The following is a 25,302-nucleotide window of genomic DNA, read 5'->3' as shown; positions in this document are numbered from 1 at the left end:
TTTTCACAACAAAGCTAGAGATAAAATTTTAGATTCCTGTATAATTATACACAGTTCATGAATTACATTAATAAAGTATTCTTTAACCCCCTGCTGCAAAGACCTAACTTCCTATGCAGAAAACATTATTATGAACAAAATTTAAATATGAAAATGCATGGACGAGGAAAAATATCCCTTCTAATCATTTTCAAATAAAAATGATAATCTATAATAATGAAAGCCAAAAAAAAAGCCTGCCTACTTCAAGCAATAAGGAACAGAGAACTGCGCCAAACACCACAGAACACTTTCTCCCTATTGTTACTTAGTCAATTAAGAAACGCATATTTTAAAGAAATCAAATTTTTACAGGCACACTTTAATTTATACATATATGTACTGAGGCAGAAGGTGATGAAAATAAACTTTCGGTAATAAAATGAAGCAAAGCGCTAGATAGCCCGTTCTAGCAAATTACATACTCATACCCTCCTGCGAACTCTGGCTCAGCACGACCCAAAAGATGTGCAATGAAGTCCGTTTCACAGCAAACATGTATGTGTCGTTCATGTGGACAGCACCGCAAACCTTCATAAAGCGCAGCACAGTAGCCCTTCTCTTTGCTGCAATCAAGTTCACCAATGAGGATATTGTATGCTCGGAGGACTTTGTTTTTACAATCAGTGCAAAACCTGTTAAGAAGAAAAACCTCAAATTAAGAACTGGCTGTGTAATTATTTCATGAGGAATATAACAGCGTACTAGACAATGACACAGCCCTTACCATGTACAGCATTTAAAAATAGGCCTCCATAGCCCTGGCTGGTTTATTTTAGCAGTTAGCCCATCAACCTACAGACCAAAGGGTTGTGGGTTCAATTCCAGTCAAGGGTATATACCTGGGTTGCAAGTTCGATCCCCAGCCCTAGTTAGGCTCGTGTGGGAGGTAACCAATGGATGTTTCTCAATCTCTTTCCCCACCCCCTTCCTTCTTCCACTCTATCTAAAAATCAGTGGAAAAATATCGAGGATTTATTTAAAATAAACAAATGAAAATTAAAAAGCCTTCATACACAATGAAAAACATACACATTAAGATACAAATTTAGATATTACATGAGTATAGCTAGATCTTTATTTGCAAATGATTTTAACTAGAAAAGCACAGGGGTCTAAAAAAAATACAAGCAGGTAAGTTCTTGTTCATAAAATACATGCCCAGAAAATATTAGCTGTCAAGCACTAGCATATCGCCACTTCAAAAGCCATTTGCACGGGTCAATAATAAAACAACAGAGGCTACAAATCAATGACTTATAGAATCCCTTTCCTTTCAGCCTCTGACAATAGTTGGTATCTTCAGCTAGTAAACTATGAGTCAAATTTTTACTACATTTTATTTCAGTTCATCACTAGCTAAGCAATTTGGGGGCAGGGAGCAACAATGCTCCAGAGTGGGAAAGAGATACATGTATTTTTTAGTTTACTGGTGGTTTCCAAAACATCATATTCCTATGCAAAAATGCACATTTCTCAATAGAGTTATAAAACAGACAACATATACATACAAACATGTCTCAAACTCAAGTGTATATAATGTGGCAAAAGTGTAGAAGACCATGTTTCAAAATGTAATTGACTCTATAGATACTCAGTATACATTTTGGGGGGATACCCTGTATAATGGACTACTTTGAATATAATTCATAGGTCCCTACTTCAAAGTCATTTTTCCTTCCCACGCCTCTCCACATCCTTCTCCCTTTGCCTAAATCCATCCATTTGTTCATCCTCAAAGAAGCCTTCTGCAATTCCCATAACTAGAATTCAACCTTCCTCTGTGTTCCTCTTATTTGATTTACACTTCTTATTATAGTATTTACCCTTACACTGCCACGCATTAGCTTTTACACACATCTTTCTGGCTCAATGAAGGTAACTGTGTTTCCTAAAATGAACATGTTAAAATAGGAGCTCTAAGCCCACTTGGTAAACAGAGGCAATAATGTTGACAAGTAAATTTAAAAATTAACTGAAAATGGGTCAAAGACCTAAACATTAAGGCCTGAAACTATAAAACTCCTAACAGAAAACACAGGAGAGAAATATTTCATTGACACTGGAAGAGGCAATAATTCTTAGATACATCAAATGCACAGGGGAAAAAGCAAAAATACAACAGGAGACAATATCAAACTGAAAGCTTCATTGTAGCAAAGGAAACAGTCAACAGAGTAAAAGGCAACCAATGGAATATTTGCAAATGGATAGGGAATTAATATCCAGAATATACAAAGGACTCCTACAACTCTGTCCAGCCGGTGTGGCTCAGTGCTTGAGTGTCAACCCATGCACTAAGAGGTCACTAGTTTGATTCCCAGGCAGGACACATGCCCAGGTTATGGGCCAGATCCCCAGTGGGGGACATACAGGAGGCGGCCAATCGATGTTCTCTCTCATCTGTTTCTATCTCTCTCTCCCTTCCTTTCTCACTAAAATCAAGGGGGGGGGGGGGATAAAATCAAAGGACTCCTACAACTCAATAACAAAATGCCCTGGCCGGTTTGGCTCAGCAGTTAAGAGTGTTGGCCTGTGAACCAGAGGGGCCCAGGTTTGATTACCGCTAAGGGCACATACTTCGGTTGCAGTTTGTCCCCCAGCCCCGGTTGGGGTCGTGTGGGTGGCAACCAGATGTGTCTCTCCTCTCCCATCGATGTTTCTCTCTCTTCCTCTCTCTCCCCCTCCCATCCTATCTGAGAATGAATGCAAAAAATGTCCTTGGGTAAGGATATAAAATAAATAACAAATCAAAAAATCCAGTTAAAAATGGGCAAAGGAGCCCTGGCCAGTTTGGCTCAGCGGTTAGAGCGTCGGCCTGCGGTCCGGAGAGACCTGGGTTCGGTTCCCGCTAAGGGCGCGTACCTCGGTTGCAGTTTGTCCCTGGACCTGGATGGTCGTGCGGGTGGCAGCCACTCGATGTGTCCCTTTCACATCGATGTTTCTCTCTCTCTCTCTCTCTCTCTCTCTCTCTCTCTCTCTCTCTCTTCCTCTCTCTCCCTCCCACTCTATCTGTACAAAAAATGGAAAAATGTCCTCGGATGAGGATAAAAAAAAAAAAAAAATGGCAAAGGAGATAAACAGACCTTTCTCCAGAGATATACAAATGGCTAGCAAGCATATAAAAAGATGCCCAATATATCACTAATCACCAGGAAAATGCAAATCAAAACCATATAATATCAGTTCATATATGTCAGTACGGTAACTATAAAAAAAAATAGAGAACAAGTGTTGGCAAGGATGTAAAGAAATGAAAACCTTTGGAGGACTGTAATATGATGCTGCCAGTATAGCAAACAGTACAGCAATCCCTCAAAAAATGGAAAATAGACTACTGCTGAAAACAAGCCGGGCTGATGTGGCTCAGAGAAAGAAAATTGACTGGCCTCCTCCTGCATGCCCCCACTGGGGATGGAGCCCACAACCTGGGCATGTGCCCTGACCAGGAATCAAGCCGGTGACCTCCCGGTGCATGAGTCAACACTCGACCACTGAGCCACACCAGCTGGGCCATTTTTTTTTTTTTTTAAAGCCTTCCCCTTAGAGGGATAAATGGGCAAGAATACAGAAATAACAAATTATTTTCAGGTCATAAATAGTAAGCTTACATTTTCTGGTAAATAAATGGTTAAATATCATACAATGCCAATAAAAAAACTTGAATATTTTCCCCCCACACTGTACTGCTTTAAATCCTCAGAATAGTCTAATATGTTTGTTACTTATGTGATCACAAGTAACATATGCATAAGTAAAGTGATTTTTAAAAATTATATGAAAGCCATAAGAATGAAAGTGGTTTATCTTGTTTTCAAAAGTAACCTAAAACAAGAACTAGATACACAGGAGTAACAAGGACTTGCAAATCTGGCAAGCAAACGTTCACTGACTTCACTGAATGCTTACTGTATGTTAAGTAGCATTCTAAGTAATCCTTACTATGTATCACCAATCCCCACAACAAATTAATCCTACAATAAGTCCTATAAGATCAGTACTACCATTTTTTCTTGAAGAAGAAAAATGAGGCACAAGAAAATCAAGTAACTTATACCAAGTTATAATCAGAAGAATCCAGATATTCAATGCAATCTCTTTTTTTTTAGACATTTGCAATACAATTTTATTGATTCTAAACAGAAAGGAATGGGAATGACTGTAACAAACATGGTTTCATCAATGAATAGTGAAGTGACTATAGCAGTCTTGATATCTGAAACTCAATAAGCAAACGACTATGTTCCAAAACAGCTAAATATGCAGGTCCAAAAAATATATATATTTTTTATCTGCCACATTGATGAAGCCCATTCATCTCTTTCAGCATCCCAAACACGTTCTGCTTAGCTCTATAATAAAGTGGCAAACACGCTGCATCACTGACATCACAGGACAACTGCCTATAAAACTAGACTTCTGATGCTGGGCTCCAGCTTCCCTTTCTCACAGGTCGTCCTCCTCATCTAGGACAGCAGCAGTCTAAGCAATCTCTAGATCATGCTCATATTGTGCTACCAAAGCTGGGTCCATGACCACCTCTGGTGAGGCAAGAGCAGGCATGGCAACAAACTCCAAGTTAGGGTCTCCAAGCTAGACGAGCTAGAGGAGGTCTTTTCAAAGTTGTAGATACTTTTGGCAGAAATGTCATAGTACTGAAGGTTCTTCTTTTGGTCAAAGACAACTGACTTGGCCCTAACTTTCTTGTCCTTAATATCCACTTTGTTGCCACATATCATGATGAGGATGTTTTCACATACTCATACCAGAGCTCTATGACGTTAGGCACATTCTTGTAACTCTCGAAGTTACATCAAATGTTGTAACAGCACACTAGGCTTGGATGTAATAGTTGTCTCTCAGTCCGCTGAACTTCTCCTAGCCAGCTGTATCCCACACACTGAACTTAATAGGTCCTCTGTTAGTGTGGAATACAAAGAAATGGACCTCAGCACCCAAGATGACAAAATACTTCTCAAATTCACCAGTCAGATGTTGTTTCATAAATGTAGTTTTCCCAGTCCCACCATCATCAACCAATACACATTTGAACTGAACTTGGGGTTCACCCTGGGCAACCATGGTGATGTTACTTCCAGAAGTGTCTCGAGCCCATCTGACTCCAATGTAATCTCTTCCAACCCATTCGACTCCAATGCAATTTCTCTTACTCCTTTTTTATTATTTTTTTCTTTATTGATTTTAGAGAGGGAGGAAGGGAGAGAGGAAGAGAAACATCGATGAGAGAGAACATCGATTGGCCGCCTCCTACATGCCCAACTGGGGATTTGGCCCACAACCTGGGCATGTGCCCTGACCAGAAATCGAACCGGTGACCTCTTGGTGCATAGGTCAACACTCAACCACTAAGCCATACAGGCCAAGCTACTCTCTCATACTCTTAATTGAACTTCTCCTTACCCTTAAGATATTTACAAAATGGACTCTACCTTATAAATAAATATACTATATTGCCCCCCAAACACATAAATTATAGGAAACTAAAATATTAGCTCTGATAGCCCTGGCCAGTTTGGCTCAGGGGTTAGAGCATCGGCCTGCAGACCAGAGTCCCAGGTTTGGTTCCCACTAAGGGCACGTACTTCAGTTGCAGTTTGTCCCTGGCCCCGGTTGGGGTCGTGTGGGTGGCAGCCAGTTGATGTGTCTCTCTCATGTCCATGTTTCTCTCGCTCTCTTTCTCTTCCTCCCTTTCTCTCTCCCGCTCTAACCGAAGATAAAGGCAAGAATGTCCTTGGGTGAGGATAAAAAAATAGTAGCTCTGATAACCAGTAATTTAGTAACTGGTCTATCTTCTGATGGACCAATTCATATTGAATATAAAGAACAATTCATATTGAAAGAGGAAAGAATCTATGAGTAGATTCTAAATAATTGATATACTCTCTACTCTCTTGGATATAATCAACCAAAAAAGCAAATAAACAAAGTTTGTAGCCCTGGCCAGGTAGCTCAGTTGGTTAGAGCATTGTCCTAATACACCAATGTTATGGTTTCCATCCCCGGTGAGAGCACGTACAAGTATCAACTAATGAATGCATAAGTAAATGCAACAACAAATTGATGTTTCTCTGTCTCTCTCTTCCTTTCTCCCTCTAAAATCAATAAATAAAAATAAAAATGTTTGGCCCTGGCCAATTTGGCTCAGTGGCTGAAGCGTCGGCCTATGGACCAGAGAGTCCCGAGTTCGGTTCCCACTAGGGGCATGTACCAAAGAAAAAGAATAAATGAATAAATAAGTTTGTAACTGAAGAAAAAAACCTAATACACTTAGTATGTAGTTAAATCATTAGTTCATTACCATATAAACACCAATCTTGACAAAGCCAGTTGTTTGTTTTTTTTAATCCTCACCCGAGGACACTTTTGCATTTATCTTCAGATAGAGCGGGAAGGAGAAAGGGAGGAAGAGAGAGAGAGAAACTTCAATGTGAGGGAGACACACTAAGAGGCTGCCACCCACACGAACCCAACTGGGGCCAGGGACAAACTGCAACCGAGGTACATGCCCTTAGTGGGAACCGAACCTGGGACTCTCTGGTCCGCGAGCCAACGCTCTAAGCGCTGAGCCAAACCAGCCAGGGTGACAAAGCCAGTTTTTATCATTCATGTGTATTTTCTAGAAGTGTCCCCAAAGTAACTGTGTATATTTTTCCCAAGGTCAAAGAACACACAACCAAAAACTCAACATGTGACAAACTTATACTAAACCAGTACAACTCCCCGTCCATCTTTAGATAGCTCCTTACCAGATTCCTTTCCTACTATACTCTCCCCTCCCTTTAACAATTTTGAAATGTTAATGACACTTAGAAAATTCTAAGATAAAAAAAATCTGTACTTTTATAGTACATGAAGCACATAAATTCCAACTCTATTTTTAGGTTTTGGAAAAAAAATAGATTACTATACAGAAGGAAATTCAAAATATTACTAAGTGAAAACCAATTTAACTTTAATTTTGAAAATGACATCATGAAATGCTTCTATCATAAAAACAAAGAGTGCTAGAGTTTCCAAAATTAAGCACACTTTACTCAATTCAATCATTCTGTGTTTCTTGAAAAGCTGACGTGGAACCAACAGATAAAAATGACCCAAAAAAGGAGATGGTGGCTCAACATAAAGGCTAACACTGAGAATCATCCCATAAAGGAATTGCCTACCTAACATTAAGCTCAGCCTAGGGCCAAGGATTAGTGGAAAGGTTGGAATACTATTATATGAAGGTCAGTGACAGGTTACTCTGGATGACAGCTAAGGCACCTTTCAACTATACCTTGATGACCTTTGCACCTACCTGTGTTTTCGCAGATATGTTTCTAGTGTTTCTAAAAGACAACTAGAGTCAATTAAAACTACTTCATCCCTGCATTCTTGGGACATTAGTTCCCATACGTCCATCCAACAACCTCTGCAGAGAGAAAGAAACATTAGTAAGGAGGAGAAATACATAAGGGTAAAAACATTTTAAAAAGCAGAATAAAGGATTGCTTGATTTTACCTGGCTGTTCCCTGGAAAGGTCCATAATGCAAAATGATCCTACACTTGCTGTCCTTCCTGTGGTCTTCACTACTTCTCTTATCTGTACTTAACTTCTCTGAACTGACACTGCTACTGCTCCCTTCACTGCAGTACAGTATAGTACAAAGCTTAGTGACACTGAGATTATCTGAAGGAATAATTTCTATAGTCTATATATAAAATCATGAACTCTTTAATACATTAAAATATTAGGATAGGCTTGTAAATTTGTATATATAATTACATATTCATTTTAACCATGTTAAAATATTAAACATGTGCTCATATCTTTATATAAAAACTTCAGCTAAACTATTAAGTTTACCTGATACAATTTTACAACATTTGTATTTATAAAGATAGCAACTGGTTAACATACTAAGCATTTTCTGAGCAAATGTACTTGGAATGTTTTAAAGTCAAAAGAGTTGAAATTATATTTTCAACTATAAATATAGATCAGTATTCCACAAATTGAAAATTATAATAATTTTTGATCTACTCAATGTAATTATCTACCCTTCACATTTCCAAGTAGCTGGGAAAGTCACAGATTAATCTAATTATAGTAAATAAATTTTATATTGACCAAAGTAAAAATAGTATACTAAGATAAATATTTTACATAGCCCAAATTAGTAATAAATACTAAAAAATAATTTACGAACTTACTAAAATTTTCTCTTTTTCTCTCCCCCATGTGGCATTGGTTATGCATTTTGCTTTATTGCAGTGTGCATTCCAAGAGAAATGTGTCTATATTCAATTATATTCTTAATTTTTCATAATTTTGAACAACTGACTGCCTATTCTTCTGCAGGTCTCACGACAGTCCTAGAAATTCATTTCCTTAGACACTTGAGATAAAAAAAACCTTTAAATCTTTACTTAACCAACTCTGTATAGCTAAATGGGTATTTCTCAACCCTACGCACACCATGGAAGGTCATACACATAATTCAGCTTCCTATTCCCTCTCCTAAAAGTTCAGGTCAATGTGCAGTGCTCTTATTTTCTAAACTAAACCTTAACTCCTGCTCTGCCTCCCATTTACATACTTCTCTCAACTCCCCTATTTCTTCTTTTTCTAATTACACTTGAGTGATCCATAATCTCCAAAAACTAAATTAACTTTCTGTGTTGTTAATTCTCACTAATGATATTTTTTTCATCGATTTTTAGAGAGAATGGAAAGGAGGGAGAGAGAGAGAGAGAGAGAGAGAGAGAGAAAGAAACATCGATGTAAAAGAAACACATCAATTGGTTGCCTCCCACACAATCCAAATCAGGGTCAAGGATCGAACCTGCAACCCAGGTACAGTCTGACCCTTCAGTTCACAAGCTGATGCTCTAACAGCTGTGCCAAACCGGACAGGGCAAAAACTATATAACTCTTAAACTGAAGTTCTCATAACTGAGGAAAGGGTTCGTGAAATCAGAGCTGGGAAATGACTACTCTACATTGAGATGTGAAAGCATTATTCTAAAAGAAAGCTTCAAAAATTTTACAGCTCAAATCAAGATTTTATCTATAATTTCTCTAAACCAAATGTTTGTATATCACTCCTTCAAGATGAAACTTTTTTAAAAAGGAGTCTTTTCACTTCCTTGTTCTACTCCCATACTTTCCACTCACAGCTTAATCCATTACAACCATACACTGCAATCACTCTGTACCCATTCCAATCTGGATTCTGCTTCCACTCAACCACCGAGCTGCTCATCAAGACCACTAATGATGTCAGCATTGCTATAGCCAATGGACACTTTCAGGTCCTTGAGGACTCAAGCAGCATTAAACACAGCTGACCAGACCCTCCAAAAACTCTCTTCTCCCTTAGCTTCCTCCTACCTCTCTGGCCACTCTTTCTCAAGTTTCTTTACTAACTTTTTACCATTAAATTGAATTCTTCTCTCACTATACTCTTCCTCATCTTATACATCAATCTCTAAGATAACCTTTGATCACTGGCTACAAGCCTATAAATCTTGCCTAGACCTTTCTTTTAAATCTCAAACTTACTTTCAGACAGAAAAAAAACCTGGATTTACTTGCATGGATATGAGAATACTCTCAGGAAGGCGGAACTAGGTTTTTGTAACTGATTAGGCTGAAACCTAATCAACGGGATTGTACTTCCCCTGGATAAAGTCTACACAGAAAAGGGGGGAAGAGCGGAAATAAATAAAATGGAGAATTCATAGCAGTATACATGGCAGTGACTATCCAAGTGGAAGAGAGGTAGTCTTGGCTAAGCAGACTGTACTCCCTGATCTGCTCTCCATATGGCATGTGGGAATAACTGAAGCTATCTTAGGAGACATTGATTAAGATCAACTAACTCCATTCATACCATTCCATAACTCAGCAAACAATCTAAAACACCTGGCATCCCACGTGGTGAGGTTGTAGCTGAAAGGGGATGTGAAGTCTATGGAGGTTTGTTTTGTTTTAAGCTGAAAGACAGGGAAAGAGTTGTATGTCAATTTAATAAAAGTAAATATCTAATGATTCGAAATCACTGAGAACAAGAGAGGAGATGGAATCCAGAGCAAAAGTGGAAGAACTAGTGTCTAAAGGAAGATGGCAATAAGTACAGATGTGTAAGATGCTGGGGTACCTATTGCTTTTCAGTTCCTCAATGAAGAATATGCACAACATGTACTGGCTGGTTTGGCTCAGCAGTTAAGAGTGTTGGCCTTCAGACTAAAGGGTCTCAGGCTTGATTGCCCTGGTTGGGGTCATGCGGGAGACAGCCAATTGATGTTGCTCTCGTTTCTCCCTCTTCCTCTGTCTCTCTCTCATTCTCCCCCTCTACCTCCCTCCCTTCCATGTCATCTAAAAATCAATGGAAAAATATCCTCAAGTGAGAATTAATCAAAAAAAAAAGCACAACAACAAAACAGAACGCAAGCTTTTTATTATACCATACTATTCTGTAGCTTCAGCCAACAGGTCCGTAAAGATTATTGTCTAATGAGAAAATGAGACTGAATTCTGCATTCACAAAATCAGGAATTCTCTAAAGATACTATTAAATCAGGTATGTGAAGTAACAATTATCCTTAGATAACTACGTTAGGTTATGTAGAGCTTTACTGGGTTCAGAGTACACTCCCATATTTAGATATAATGTGTTATCCTAGCAAGTCAATATAAAAAGACCCTTTTTGAGACAATTGAAAAAATTCTGACTATAAACTGGGTATTGGATTATTATAGTTAATATTGTTAGGTGTTGCCCGGCTGTGTGCAGCTCATTGGTTGAACGTCGACTCTTGCACCAAGAGGTCGCTGGTTCGATTCCCGGTCAGGGCACATGCCCAGGTTGTGGGCCCAATCCCCAGTGTGGGCCATGCAGGAGGCAGCCAATCGATATTCTCTCTCACCAATGTTTCTCTCTCCCTTCCCCTGTCTAAACTCAGTAAAGAAAAAATATATATATTGTTAAGTGTTATAATGGCACTGCCACTGTGAAAGAAAATAACCATATAGAGATACATGTGGAAATGTTTAACAGTAAAACAACATGAGACCTAAGACTGGCTTAGCAAAGAAAAAGGTGAATAAGCAAAACATGTGGCAAACCTTGATGAGTACTACTGAATCTGGGGTCAAGGAATTTAGGAGCAAGGGCATTCTTGTAGTCTACTTTACTATGCATTTGACAGTTTTCATAATAAAATTTTTTTTAATTTTTGTTTCTGATTACAGAAAAAATCCTGTTAATGAATTAACTGCCCTGGCCAGTTGGCTCAGCAGTTAGAGCATCAGCCCATGGACCTAAGGGTCTCGGGTTCAAAATTCCTGGTCAAGGGCATGTACCTAGGTTGTAAGTTCAAACCCCGGCCCTGGTCAAGGTAGTGCAGGAGGGAGCCAATCGTGTCTCTCTCAAATCGATGGTTCTCTCTCCTCCCCACCCACTTCCACTCTATCTGAAAACCAATGGAAAAATATCCTCAGGTGAGGATTAACAACAACAAAAGATTATTAACACACAACCACCTGGTCATACAAGTCTTTTTATCAGGGAGGAAAATGACTATATAACAATGGTGTTAACACTACAGACACTCAAAACTAACTTTTAAAATTAATTCAGAAATATAGTTTTACATTATCCAATTCTTTCCAAAACAAAAGTTACTTATTAGAAACTCCTTTCAAATTCCATAGCTTCTCCTTACCACCCACAACCCCAAGCAACTTTGTAGGGGGGCAATAGTGACATTGTGCTAGGAGATGAAGGCAGAAGCAGCCTTGGGCATTGTAGCACCTAACCAAGAAGAAAACTGCAAATTAGTTACATAAATAAACATTTCTATAACTAATTCAAACCTTTTTTAAAATTCTTAATAAATTATTAGAAAGATCTAGAGACAAGAAAGACAAGAAAAATACTTCATATATTATAAATATTAAATAACAGGATTATCATCACTTTGAAAAACTTAATATTGGCTACATAAATTTCCACAAATATCTCCACCTCTTTCCTCTACAACGTATTTTACATAAGAAAACTTATTTTAAAAAGTCAAACCTATACTGAGCACCTGTATAATATCAAAAAGGCCTACATAAGTAGGAGACATATTTATTTTGACCTTTGTTATAGTGTAACCAATTAAAGAAATAAAACTAGCAGTGTTTTTTTTTTTTTTTTTTACTAAACGTAATCAACATTTATAATCTTAACAATGACAAAGCATCTTGATATGCAATTCTACTTACCCCAAAGGTTTTGGTTTGTGCGTATCTAAGGAGTGCAACTGACATCTCTTGTTCTTTTTACTTTTTGGAATAGCATCTATCATGTCATTTAGTTTGGACCTAATTAAAAATAAACCATTAAAGGTTTGATTAATATTGATTTTTCTTTCCCTGGCCCGGTAGCTCAGTTGGTTAGAGCATTGTCCCGATACGCCAAGGTTGCGGGTTTGATCCCTGCTCAGGGCACATACAAGAATCAACCAATAAATGCATAAATAAGTGAAACAACAAATCAATGTTCCTCTCTCTCTCTCTCCCCCTCCTCTCTCTTTCTAAAATTAAAAAAAAAACCTTTAAAAAATCATTTTTCTTTAAAATTTTCAAAATATCTATTTACTGCCTTTTAATGAGAAGTGTATTTAAATTATTACAGACACATCACTTACTTTGAAAATTTCTCATCAAATACTAACCGAAAAGAGTCTGTACGCCAGTCTTCCCATTCCATTCTCAGACCTGCTCTATGCAACATACTCTTTTCCCCAGACTACATCTACCTCATTCACCCCTGCATCTGCACTTTATCTAGCAGCATGCCTGTCACTCATATTTTATTTGACTCTCAGTCACCTTCTTGTCCAAACATCATCTAAATACACACACACACTATCCCTGAAGAGTCATCAACAGAAATTTCATGCAAATACAGAAATATGTATAGCTAATATCCATACCCTACATCCAACTAATCAAGAAAGCCTGTAAACTCTAACTTTTAAATGTATCCAGAATCAAATCACTTCTCATCACCTCCACCATGACCACCCTTGCCCAACTCTCCTCTCTAGCTTAGACAACAGCAATAGCTGGCCTCCCAAATGGTCTCCTTGCTTCTTCCCTTTGCCTTTACATTCAAAGGATTCACTTAGCAGCTGCAATGATCTTTTCAAAACAAAAATCACATTATGTTTTCTGTTCAAAAACCTTCCAAAGCTTCTTTTCTCAGACAGAACAGAAACTAAAGGCTTTATCACCACCTCTAAATAGGAAAGCCCCAAGGTTTGGTCTTCAGAACTCTTCTCTTTTCCTATTTGTACACACTCTTTAACAATCACATCTCAACTCATGGATTTAAATTTTATGTGTGTGTGTGTAAAATATATATATTTATATACTATATAGTATTTAAATATTATATTTATAGTTTAAATACTATATATAGACTGATTACACAAATTTACATCTTTAGGCCAGACTCTGAACTCTACTTGGATGCCAAATTGGTATCTCAAACTTAACATGGCCAGCCCTGGCCAGGTAGCTCAGATGTAGAGCATAATCCTGTCATGTCAAGTCTCGGGTTCAATCCCAGTCAGGGCACATACAAGAATCAATCAATGAATGCATAAATAAGTAGAACAAGTAATCAACATTTCTCTCTCTCCCCCTTTCTCTCTAAAATCAATATATTTTTTTAAATGCTCATGCTTGGCCCTGGCCAGTTTGGCTCAGCGGTTGGAGCATCGGCCTGCGGTCCAGAGAGACCGGGGTTCGGTTCCTGCTAAGGGCACGTACCTTGGTTGCAGTCTGTCCCCGGCCCTGGTTGGGTTGTGCGGGTGGCAACCATTCAATGTGTCCCTTTCACGTCAATGTTTCTCTCTCTCTCCCTCCCACTCTATCTGAACAAAAAACAAAAAAATGCTCATGCTTGATTACTCCTTCGAGTCTTTATTTCCTTATGAAGGCTCCCCTATCACATAAAACTTATATCAAACTTAACATGTCCAAAAGTGAGCTCTGCAAAATTGCTCTTCCCAGTCTTATTCATCTCAGAAAATGAAAACCATTTGTTCTAACCTTTAGACCCTAAATCTGAGAATCATCCTTGATGCCTTCCTCCACATCTAATCTATCCAAAATTCCTGTTGGCTCATTCCTCAAAATAGATACAGGATCCAACCATTTCTTATTGGTTCTGTGGCCACCTTACTGTTATCTCTGGCATGGATTATTAAACAGCCCATTTCTCTGCCCTTACTCCATCCTGCCATTTATTCTCAATAGAGGTCAAAGTAAGCCAAACTTCAAGTCAGATCAGACTGTGTCACTCCTCTGCTCAAAACCCTCCCAAATCTTCCATCTCACTCAGATAAAAAAACAAATACATAAAAAAATATTTTATTACTGTTTCTTTTACTCATCTGACTCTAGGCACAATGGCTTCCTTGCCTGCTGTTCTTCAAATATGCCAGGAAACCTCCAATCTCTGAACCTTTACACTTGCTGCTCCTTCTCATTCCCCAGATATCTACATGGTTACTCAATTCATTCAAGTCTATATTCAATGTTACTTTATTAGAGGCCTTCCCTAACCATCCTCCATTAATTCTACCCACTCATTCTCTATCTTCCTTTCTGATTTTTCTCTGCAAAATCATACCTGACAAATTATGTATTTACTTACAGCCTGCCTCTCTCTGCATAAAAACTAAAATTTTACAGTCACTGGCACCATATGTACTCAATAAATTAATTACTGATTTGGAATCAAGCTTTGCCCCAACTAACTCTAGAATAAAAGCTACCACTATCAACCAAACTTAACAAACCCATTTTTTTCCTAATTGATTATACTTACCCATGTACATAAAATAATGTATAAAGCTTCTTTGCATCAGTCATACAGCTTCGAGTTACAGATAGGACCCCCTTGGGCCCTATTGTCAGGGGTTCAAGGGCAGGATTTCCAGACTCTACAAGCTGGGAAAAGAGGCGTTCCACACTGCGACGGCAACCAACACATGGGACAAGCTGAGAAAGTGCACTCAAGACTTCACGTGATGTCACCACCATGGCAATACTTAGATCTTGTTGCTTAAGCATACTATGTCGCTGAAAGAAAGAGAGAGAGAAAAAAATGAAGAGTCCTTAAGGAACACATAAAATAACTTTCACTATTACTTCTGGTTCCTATTCCTGTGCATTAAGTACAATCTGGGCAACAAGGCTTGCCATCTCTATATGCAACCGAGTCAGAAAGGCAAGGTAGTCGGCCTTGTCAATACTAAACTGAGTTTCCTCCACAAACTCCCCTATTTTAGAATCTAAGGTATAAAAAGCTCTGCTTAGGATGTGTCCCACTAAAGCAAAAAGAAGCCCTGAATCTGTAAATTTAATGTTTATTCAATATTAAGTTTAGTACTCTTGCTTAAAATAAAAGAAAAAAAGAAAAAAGAATAAAGACATAATGCAGCTTTATTATGTCTTCTCAACTTTTAACAACACACATTGTTTAGCTATAGGAGTCATGTTATGATGGTGATCATGTGGAGCAACAATTCTCAACCTGGAGGTACGGACAGGCGTGTTATGGATTAATGGGCAAAAACAGTGCCTATTTTACCTATGTAGGTAGGAGCCAGTAATGAGTAACTAATATGCTGGTACACATGAATGTTATCTGTTGGTTATGAAAAGGTAAAAAAATGACTAAGAATCACAACTGTAGAGAATGGGCAAACCTCTAGTAAATAACTTCTACCTAAATGGAGTTACAATTACATAAGTAACACCTCCAGCTTTACTAAAAACAGATGAAAAAGAAAACACCAAAATGGATTTTTCTCACATTTACTATTAACCATTCAAAGTTTTCTCCAAAGGCAGAAACAGAATTCTGAAATAAGGTTAACAATTTAACCTCCACTATCTTAATTATATATAATGTATAATAAAAGTACCATATTATATACAAATTAAAGTTCACAACACAGAATTTTTTTTACTTGAATAAAACAATTACTATAGAAGAAAATCAACAAGTTCTCAATGAAAAGTTGTATACCTTATCTTTAAAAAACAGTAAAGATGACCTACTGAAATTAAAGTCTTATAGACATTTAAAATAACACACCACAACCATATCTCTTTCATATGAAAGGTACATAAATATATTTACTGTAGCAATAATAAAAGAAGCAATTTCAGTACAATCTTAGGACCTGGAGAGCCCTATGTAAAACAAAATTAATACTTATGACTAAAATGTTCAATGACTCTTTAAAAAACACACACATATTTAAAATAATGAGTTTTAAAATTATTACCTGAATGAACTGCTTTAGTTGTGCACCATTATTTTGATGGCCATCGAGATTTAACACATTGTCAGGAAATTCCATCACCATCTTAATATGCAAAAGAATAAAAATAAATGATTTTTTTCTTCTTTGAACACATGTTACAGACTATTTTACAAACTCTTAGGACTGAAATAGACCCCCAAAGCCAGATTTCCCCACCTGCCGTCCTGCCCCCTGACAATAACAGTTTAAAAAAATAAAAAATTCCAAGTTATTCAAGTTTCTAAAGCCAGAAATAGTATAGCCACTAGGAGCAAAAACAATGAAGTCAAGAAAACATGAATTCAAACCCCAGCTCTGTCATTTATGATCTATGTCATAACTCTGGGCAAGTTACTTAACCTGTCTGATTTTCAGCTTTTTCATTTGTAAAATGAGATGACATAATAATTTTTAATTCTGTTTGTGTGGTGGCTCATAATAGTATTTAATAAGTGAAATAACCTAATATTTTCTAATAAATACCCTAACATTTTTAGTTATTCCTCTTAACTATGAAATACAGTAAATCTTATAATGTAAATGACCATATACATGATATATATATATATATCATATATAAATGAGAAGTACTCAGATCAGTTCTTGGCACATAATAAATGTTTGTTCTAATTACAAACAAAAAGGATACACAGATATTTATTCGTTTGTCAAAATTCACTACCAGAGGAAAAAATTTTAAAAAAAGCTTAAGGATGTTTCAGGATGTCAAATAATGAGGAATTAGTAATTAACACATTTCACTGATCTTGACAACACAATATTAAAAAGTTATGTACCACTAGGAAGGAGTGTTATAACTAGGGAAGAGCCATCATAACTAGGATATTACCAAATGAAAGAAGCAACCCAATTTCAGAGATGTTAAAAATATGGAAAGGAAAAGTTTGCCTTCAAAACAATGAAATAAAGTAATACATTTTTATCTTAAGTTAAACACTGTTAAAGGTAGCAAACATACTGTGCTAGAACAAACTTCTATTTCCAGATGACAAGGGCCACAAACTCCTACACACACACAGAGTGAAGTCAGGTTTAAAGAGACCCATTTGAGGCAAAAATAAAACACTAAAAAACCCCACCCAGTTGAATGTGATCTTAAAAAGATTCCCCCCTTCACCAACCAGCAACACAAAGACCCACTTCTTTTTTTTTTTAATAATTTTTTTTTGTATTTATTTTCAGAAAGAGCAGGAGGGAGAGAGGGAGAGAGAGAAACATTGACATGAGAAAGACCCATCGAGTGGCTGCCACCCACACAACCCCAACCAGGGCCGGGGACAAACTGCAACCGAGGTACACGCCCTTAGCGGGAACCAAACCCGGGCCTCTTTGGTCTGCAGGATGACGTTCTAACCACTGAGCCAAACTGTCAGGGCAAGACCCACTTCTTTTTTTTTTTTTTTTATCCTCACCCGAGGATATTTTTCCATTTTTTGTACAGATAGAGTGGGAGGGAGAGAGAGGAAGGGAGAGAGAGAGAGAAACATCGACATGAAGGGACCCATTGAGTGGCTGCCACCCGCACGACCGACCAGGGCCGGGGACAAACTGCAACCGAAGTACGTGCCCTTAGCGGGAACCGAACCCGGGTCTCTCCGGACCGCAGGCCGATGCTCTAACCGCTGAGCCAAACCGGCCAGGGCAAGACCCACTTCTTTAATGGAGGTGACCATTCTTTTCCCTCCACATTAGAAATGAGAGACCTAGAAGATGCTTGTTCTAAAAATAAACTGAGGACTGAACAACTAAGGCAACTGTAAGCAATATTATATATAAGACCTTCTCTTGATTTGATAATGGAGAAATACTGGATATGTGAAGTAGAGACAACGTAGAAGCTAAGGATGGATAATGATGTAAACACCAACTCAACAATCCAGAGGATGTCACTATATTTCAAAGAACCAAAATACATGTACAATATGATTCCAATGTTTATACATGTATATTTTCTTACGGAAAAAGAAAATAAGTAATATATTAGATGTGACTATCTCTAGGCAGTAAGAAGGTCAATGATCTTTTTCTTATATGTTCCTATCTTTCCCAAATTTATTACAATGCACATATACTACTTAATCTAGGGGAAAAGTTACTGTTCCTTGCTTCCAATTCTATATACATTATACCACGTTCAGAGACGTTTTCATCTCAACAGATTTTACTCTTCTGCTAGTTTCCTCTTCCATTAGTACAAATAATAGATCCAAATCTCACAGTTTCAAGGATCAACTGTCCAACTTTCAGGTTTACTGACCTCTTGCTAGTTTTCCCTCTAGCAGTCTTATTCACAGTTTCAAAGAGTGGTAGTGATAATAACAAAGACATTTAATGAAGCTTCTTCAGATGTACTGGCTGTTGTTCTAAGTACTTTCATATATTACCTTTACCAACAGTACAAAGTAAAACTGGTAACTAGTCCACCTTAATAATGTAGTTCTAAATGAGCAGGTGGGGATGACCGAAATAATGGGCAAAATATCTAATGATCTATACTGCCCATAGTATTTACCATATTTTAAGTCTACTCAAAATTTAAAAAAAAAAACCATTCTGGTTTTAGAAATCCTGGCTCATGAGAACTGATAAAATAATAAAGACAGCCCTGGCCAGGTAGCTCTGTTGTTAGAGCATTGTTCCAACACACCATAGTTGTGGGTTCCATCCCTGGTCAAGGCACATACAAAAATCAACCCAATGGCCCTGGCCAGTGTGGCTCAGTTGGTTGAAGCATCGTCCTGTACACGAAAAGATGGCTGGTTCAATTCCCAGTCGGGGCGTATGTGGCAGGCAACTGATCAATGTTTCTCTTTCACATTGGTTTCTCTCTCTCCCTTCCTCTATCTATCTATCTATCTATCTATCTATCTATCTATCTATCTATCTATATTAAATCAACCAATAAATGAAACTGATGTTTTTCTGTCCCTTCCTCTCTCTAAAAATCAACAACTATTAAAAAAATTAAAATATTTAATAGAGAACATTGTTTTCTGAAATCACCATAGTTTAAAACACAAATAAAAAAGGTGTAAGATAAATTTTTAAAGCCATGTAACTCGACCTAACACTGAAAATCACTCCAAATCTACCATTTAAAAGCAACTAACACCTTGATTTGCATTTTCACTTGCTTGATACAAATAGACACCATTTCACATTATCAACTGCTACATTAAAAAAACTTAAGACAATTACCTACACTATTTTAAGATTAAAGCTATCAATTTAAGAAATATTCAGCCCTGGCCGGTTTGGCTCAGAGGTTAGAGCATCGGCCAGCAGACCAGAGAGACCCGGTCGGTTACCACTAAAGGGCATGTACCTAGGTTGCAGTTTGTCTCCAGCCCTGATTGGGGTCGTATGGGTGGCAACCAGTCTGTGTGTCTCTCACGTCGATGTTTCTCTCTCTCTCTTCCTCCTGCTCTATCTGAAGACAATGCAAAAATGTCCTCGGGTGAGGATAAAATAAGAAATATTCAACATGACCTGACTGGGAATCAAATCCACGTTTCGGTGCACAGGACAACGCTCCATCAACTGAGCCACGCAGGCTGGGCAAATAGACCTGATTATTGTCTTTCCTATGTTTCATTGATATGGATAATAAATGTTCTCTTGTACTTAGTCTGCATTCACAAATACTCTGTCCTTGCCTTTCAGACATTTAGGACAATGGATTTTTTTACCTTGCAGTTTTCTGGCCAATCACTGTATGTTGACAGATGACAATAAGAAAGAAAAAAAAGGGGAAAGGAAGACAAAGAGGATAGTTACACTATTTTTTCCCCATTCTTTAAAAACACTTCCTTGACTTAATCTTCAGATTCTAGGTTACCTAAAGGAAAACAGTCACATAAATATTTCAGGTGTGGTTTCAAAAGAGAAATTATTGGTCCTGGCCAGTTTTGCTCAACAGTTAGAGGGCCGGCCTGTGGAGAGAGTCCCAGGTTCAGCTCCAGCTAAGGGCAAGTACCTCAGTTGCAGTTTGTCCCCGGCCTCGGTTGGAGTCGTGTGGGTGGCAACCAGTCGATGTCGCTCTCACATCGGTGTTTCTCTCTCTTCCCCCCTCTCTCCCTCCCACTCTATCTGAAGGTAAATGCAAAAATGGCCTTGGGTGAGGATTAAAAAAAAAGAGGAATTATCATTTGGCTTCATGATGAGGCTGCCTATCCCTACCTTGCCAAAATCATTGCTTTATAAAGTTTATTGAATCCATTACCCACTTTCACTCTTAAGTATCTGGCCTTGTTTCACCTGACCACAAGTAATCTATTTTTCAGAGCATTCTCATAAGCTCTAATCAACAATATTAAGTTTGAATTAATTGAAATTCAGGTGCTGGCCAGTTTGGCTCAGCGGTTAGAGCGTTGGCCCGTGGTCCAGAGAGACCTGGGTTCGGTTCCCGCTAAGGGCATGTGCCTCGGTTGCAGTTTGTCCCCGGCCGTGCGGGTGGCAGCCACTCGATGTGTCCCTTTCTCGTCAATGTTTCTCTCTCTCTCTCTCTTCCTCTCTCTCCCTCCCACTCTATCTATACAAAAAATGGAAAAATGTCCTCAGGTGAGGATAAAAAAATAATAGAAAATCAGTATCGCCTGGCTGGAGTGGCTCAGTTGGTTGAGCATCGTTCCATGCAAGGAAAAGTCGCCAGTTTGATTCCCAGTAAGGGCACATACCTGGGTTGTGGATTTGATCCCAGCTGGGGAGCATACAGATGGCAACTTACCCTCCTTACCCTCTCTAAGCACGTCCTTGGGTGAGGATTAAAAAAAAATAAATATAGCCCTGGCCAGTTTGGCTCAGCGGTTAGAGCATCGGCCTGCGGTCCAGAGAGACCTGGGTTCGGTTCCCGCTAAGGGCACGTACCTCGGTTGCAGTTTGTCCCCGGCCCTGGTTGGGTTATGCAGGTGGCAGCCACTCGATGTGTCCCTTTCATGTCGATGTTTCTCTCTCTCCCTTTCTCCCTCCCACTCCATCTGAACAAAAAAAAAAAAAAGGAAAAGTATCCTCAGGTGAGGATAAAAATAAATAAAAATATAAATAAAAATCAGTATTGCTTTAATTTTTTACTTCATCCTCACAACTATTTTTAACATCTATCACCTTTAGTAATATTTAGTAAAACTATTTAATCAAGAACTGAAAGAAAACATTAAATACTAAACATTTACAAATGCTAAACACCTAATACCCAAGTGGATATGTTACCATTTATTATCTTTTTAAAGTCTCAGTTAAAAACGTTTATAAGAGTTTCTAGTCCATTTAGATTAGTTTGAGTTAGAAGGGTAAACTATGTTCCAGAAATACTGTAGCAATTTGACAGTGTGTATCAAGAACTTTTATAAAAGGTTCTTATCCTTTGATCCAATAATTATACTTCCAAAAGCATAAGAAAAAATTGTAATGCAAAGGTATGTGCATTATTTATATTCTTATAATATTAGTCTATGTCCAACAAAGAATGATTAAATTATGAAATCTCACAAAAAGTATTACATGGCCATAGCCCTGGCCGGTTTGGCTTAGCAGTTAGAACGTTGGCCTATGGACCAGAGAGTCCTGATTTGGTTCCCGCTAAGGGCACGTACCTTGGTTGCAGTCTGTCCCCGGCCTTGGTTGGGGTTGTGCAAGTGGCAACCACTCGATGTGTCTCTCTCATGTCAATGTTTCTCTCCCTCTTCCCCCCTCTCTCCTTCCCACTGTCTAAAGATAAATGCAAAAATGTCCTCGGGTGAGGATATTTAAAAAAAAAAGTATTACACGGCCATAAAAGTTGCTTAAGAACAACAAGAGAGCCTGGCCATTGTGGCTCAGTGGCTGAGTGTCGACCCATGCACCAATAGGTAGGTCACCGGTTTGAGTCCTGGTCAGGACACATGACCAGGTTGGGGGCCCGATCCCCACTAGGGGCATGCAGGAGACAGCCAATCGATGTTCTCTTTCATCGATGTTTCTCTCTCTCTCTCCCTCTTCCTTCCTCTCTCTCTAAAAAAAGAAAAAGTAATTGTTTTCTTTGTTTTGTGGTTATTTTTCAAGATTATTATTATATAAAGAGCATATATTTTCACTTTATTCTTTTTTTAAAAACGACTCACTTAAAAATTGTAATTTTTCAAAGATGTCTATAAAATAGTATCTGTTTTCTGTCCATCTGCTATTTTATCATTCTAGTAACAGAAAAGCATTCTGGCCACATATTATGCCACTTTCCTAAATAGTCCACTCGCTTGCTTACTTGGAATTTTCTCAAATACACCCACATCAGCACTGTACTCAAGTATTCAAACCCACTGAACTACCACATGAGTCCTTTAAGTGTGGATATAACAGCCTGGCTGGTGTGGCTCAGTGGATTGAGCGTCTTCCCATGGACTGAAAGGTCCCACTGAACTACCACATGAGTCCTTTAAGTGTGGATACAACAGCCTGGCTGGTGTGGCTCAGTGGATTGAGCGTCTTCCCATGGACTGAAAGGTCCCACTGAACTACCACATGAGTCCTTTAAGTGTGGATACAACAGCCTGGCTGGTGTGGCTCAGTGTATTGAGCGTCTTCCCATGGACTGAAAGGTCCCTGTTCGATTCCCAGTCAGGGCACATGCCCAGGTTCGGGTTCGATCTCCAGTAGGGGGCGTGCAGGAGGCAGCCAATGGATGTACATCTCTCTCACATTGATGTTTCTCTCTCTCTCTAAAAAAATCAATAAAAACATATATAAAAAATAAATGTGAATACAACAGAGTACATAAAAGGGAAGCTACTTGTTCACACACAAGCTTAATTTCATTTTACAAATATAATTTTATCTTTTTTTTTTTTTTATCCTCACCCGAGGACATTTTTTGATATTTTGTTCAGATAGAGTGGGAGGGGGAGAGAGAGAGAGAGAGAGAGAGAGAAACATCGACGTGAAAGGGACACATCGAGTAGTTGCCACCCGCACAACCCAACCAGGGCCGGGGACAAACTGCAACTGAGGTACGTGCCCTTAGCGGGAACTGAACCAGGGTCTCTGGGGACCAGGGTCTCTGGGGACCGCAGGCCGACGCTCTAACCGCTGAGCCAAACCAGCCAGGGCACAAATATAATTTTAAATGGCCAGTTGAACTAAGGCTAGAGGTTCCAGCTTCTGTTACTAAAATGATAAACATTTATAACTGACTATACCTAGACTTAACATCTATAAGCTAACAAAATTCCAAGACTACTGAAAATAAAGATAACACAATGTTTTCCCCACGCCTTACCTATGGACCCTAGGAACAAATACCAAACCAAATGTTAATTTCAGGGATACAATGCTGTTAAACTATCAATGGACCAGTGTGAAGAGCATAAACCTCTGCTATCTGCTCCCTCTTCCAAAACAGGAGTTTATAAAATAGTATTTGGTAGAATTGTTCTGAAAGAAACTTGTGTCCTTACATATCATGCATTAATAACAAGAATTTTCACTAACCAGCATTCAATGACTGTGCAGAAGTTCCAAGAAAAGCAATACATAGTCCCACTCATTCCCTAGTGATAAAAACCCTTGCAACGCAAAGCAAAACTGAACCTTTTCCTAAATAAAATGCTATATTTAGATATTTAAATTAAGTAAGTTTAAATTTTATTTGCCTTGGTCAGAAGTCCATAATGCATTAAAAGCAAAACTCAACCACCGAGTTCAGTCCAATCTCAACTTCTCTGGAGAATAAGTACAATACTATGTCACAGTGCAAGGTTTTTCTTTGGAAAATTTTGGAAACTAGTATCATTGTACTGAGAGTATAAAAACACCCCCAGAGTTGTCTATTTTAATGTGCTATATAACAAATATATCAATGCTGCATTAAAGATGCTTATGTGGTCATAGGGGAAAAAATCAGGGCCTATTAAAATTTTGTAAATACTCAAATTTATGTTGGATTTCCTGTATGCTTTAATATTATACACTCAACAGTAATCTTATGTCCAAAACCAAAGGGTTTTTTTTTTAACTTCAAAGGCATTCTAGTATAATAAACATAAAAAGTTAATATTAAGCTATGTGCTCCAGAAGTGTGTTGGAGGGGAAAGAAAAGAAAATTATCAACAAATGAACTCATGTTGTTTTCAAATTGGGATGTGCACCATTAATTTGATCAGAGTCCTAATTTTTTTAAACTACTTAAAATACAAGTCCAATATACTTTTAATGCCAAAAGTGCAAAAATCATAACCAAGGCATACGAGTATTTTCTAATGCAGCAACACAAATTCTATTTACCTCATAGCAGGCCAAATCATTCTACCTTTTTCCTAGAAAAAAAAAATTATCTTTGGTAATTATAGATGCTTTCACTTAAAAAGTTTAACAACCTGAAACCTATATGATCCTATTAACCTATGTCACCCCAGTAAATTTAATTTTTTTAAAAGTTCTAACAAATTAAGTCATTCAATAGCTCTTCTAGTCCTTTTAAAAGTACTGCAGCTCAGTCAAGTCTTAATTGAGATTGGCAAACAGAAACGCATAGAGTGGCATCTCTACAATGACTTGCATTTTATATAAAATTTGGAAAAAGTAGATATTTACAAAAAACAAAAATCAGGAACAAAACACATCAACTGCCTTTGAAAAGCAAAAAAAAAGCCAAGGAGAAAATGAAGAGAATTAGTTACACCTTATCAAAATAAGCAAATAGGTTCAGCATCATCAAAAGAGACTTCAAAAGATATTGTGAATAGGTTCATTTCATTTCTTAGGAAGTAGTGGCAAGAAACTGCACTCATTTCCTGTTCAGATTCAATTCAAATTTCTGCCATTTCCTTTTAAAGGAAATACTTCAGCAACACAGGGCAGAGGGTCTGTAATGCTGTACTACCACCAAATCT

General features: G+C 38.0%; 1 protein-coding gene and 1 pseudogene across 7 annotated transcripts in view; both read right to left on the bottom strand.

The window, feature by feature from the left end:
• The window catches only part of GGNBP2 (gametogenetin binding protein 2), a 35,296-nt gene that overhangs the window by 8,440 nt on the left and 1,554 nt on the right, over positions 1-25,302 (bottom strand). For 2 of the 7 annotated variants that reach the window (XM_036268219.1, XM_036268221.1), the window contains exons 3-8: positions 16,403-16,483; positions 14,935-15,188; positions 12,318-12,416; positions 7,562-7,687; positions 7,358-7,471; positions 465-674 (exon numbers count right to left, since the gene is read on the bottom strand). In XM_036268219.1, coding sequence (XP_036124112.1) covers positions 465-674; positions 7,358-7,471; positions 7,562-7,687; positions 12,318-12,416; positions 14,935-15,188; positions 16,403-16,483 — 884 coding nt within the window. Of the gene's footprint in view, positions 1-464; positions 675-7,357; positions 7,472-7,561; positions 7,688-12,317; positions 12,417-14,934; positions 15,189-16,402; positions 16,484-24,694; positions 24,716-25,302 lie in introns of those variants that run through there. The other 5 variants (XM_036268222.1, XM_036268220.1, XM_036268223.1 and 2 more) reach the window with 5 other exon arrangements.
• On the bottom strand, positions 4,323-5,263 carry LOC118633943 (annotated as a pseudogene).

The sequence above is a fragment of the Molossus molossus genome, unplaced genomic scaffold (assembly GCF_014108415.1).
Source record: "Molossus molossus isolate mMolMol1 unplaced genomic scaffold, mMolMol1.p scaffold_m16_p_19, whole genome shotgun sequence".
Taxonomy (NCBI): Eukaryota; Metazoa; Chordata; class Mammalia; order Chiroptera; family Molossidae; genus Molossus; species Molossus molossus.
This window is presented reverse-complemented; position numbering and strand designations above follow the sequence as displayed.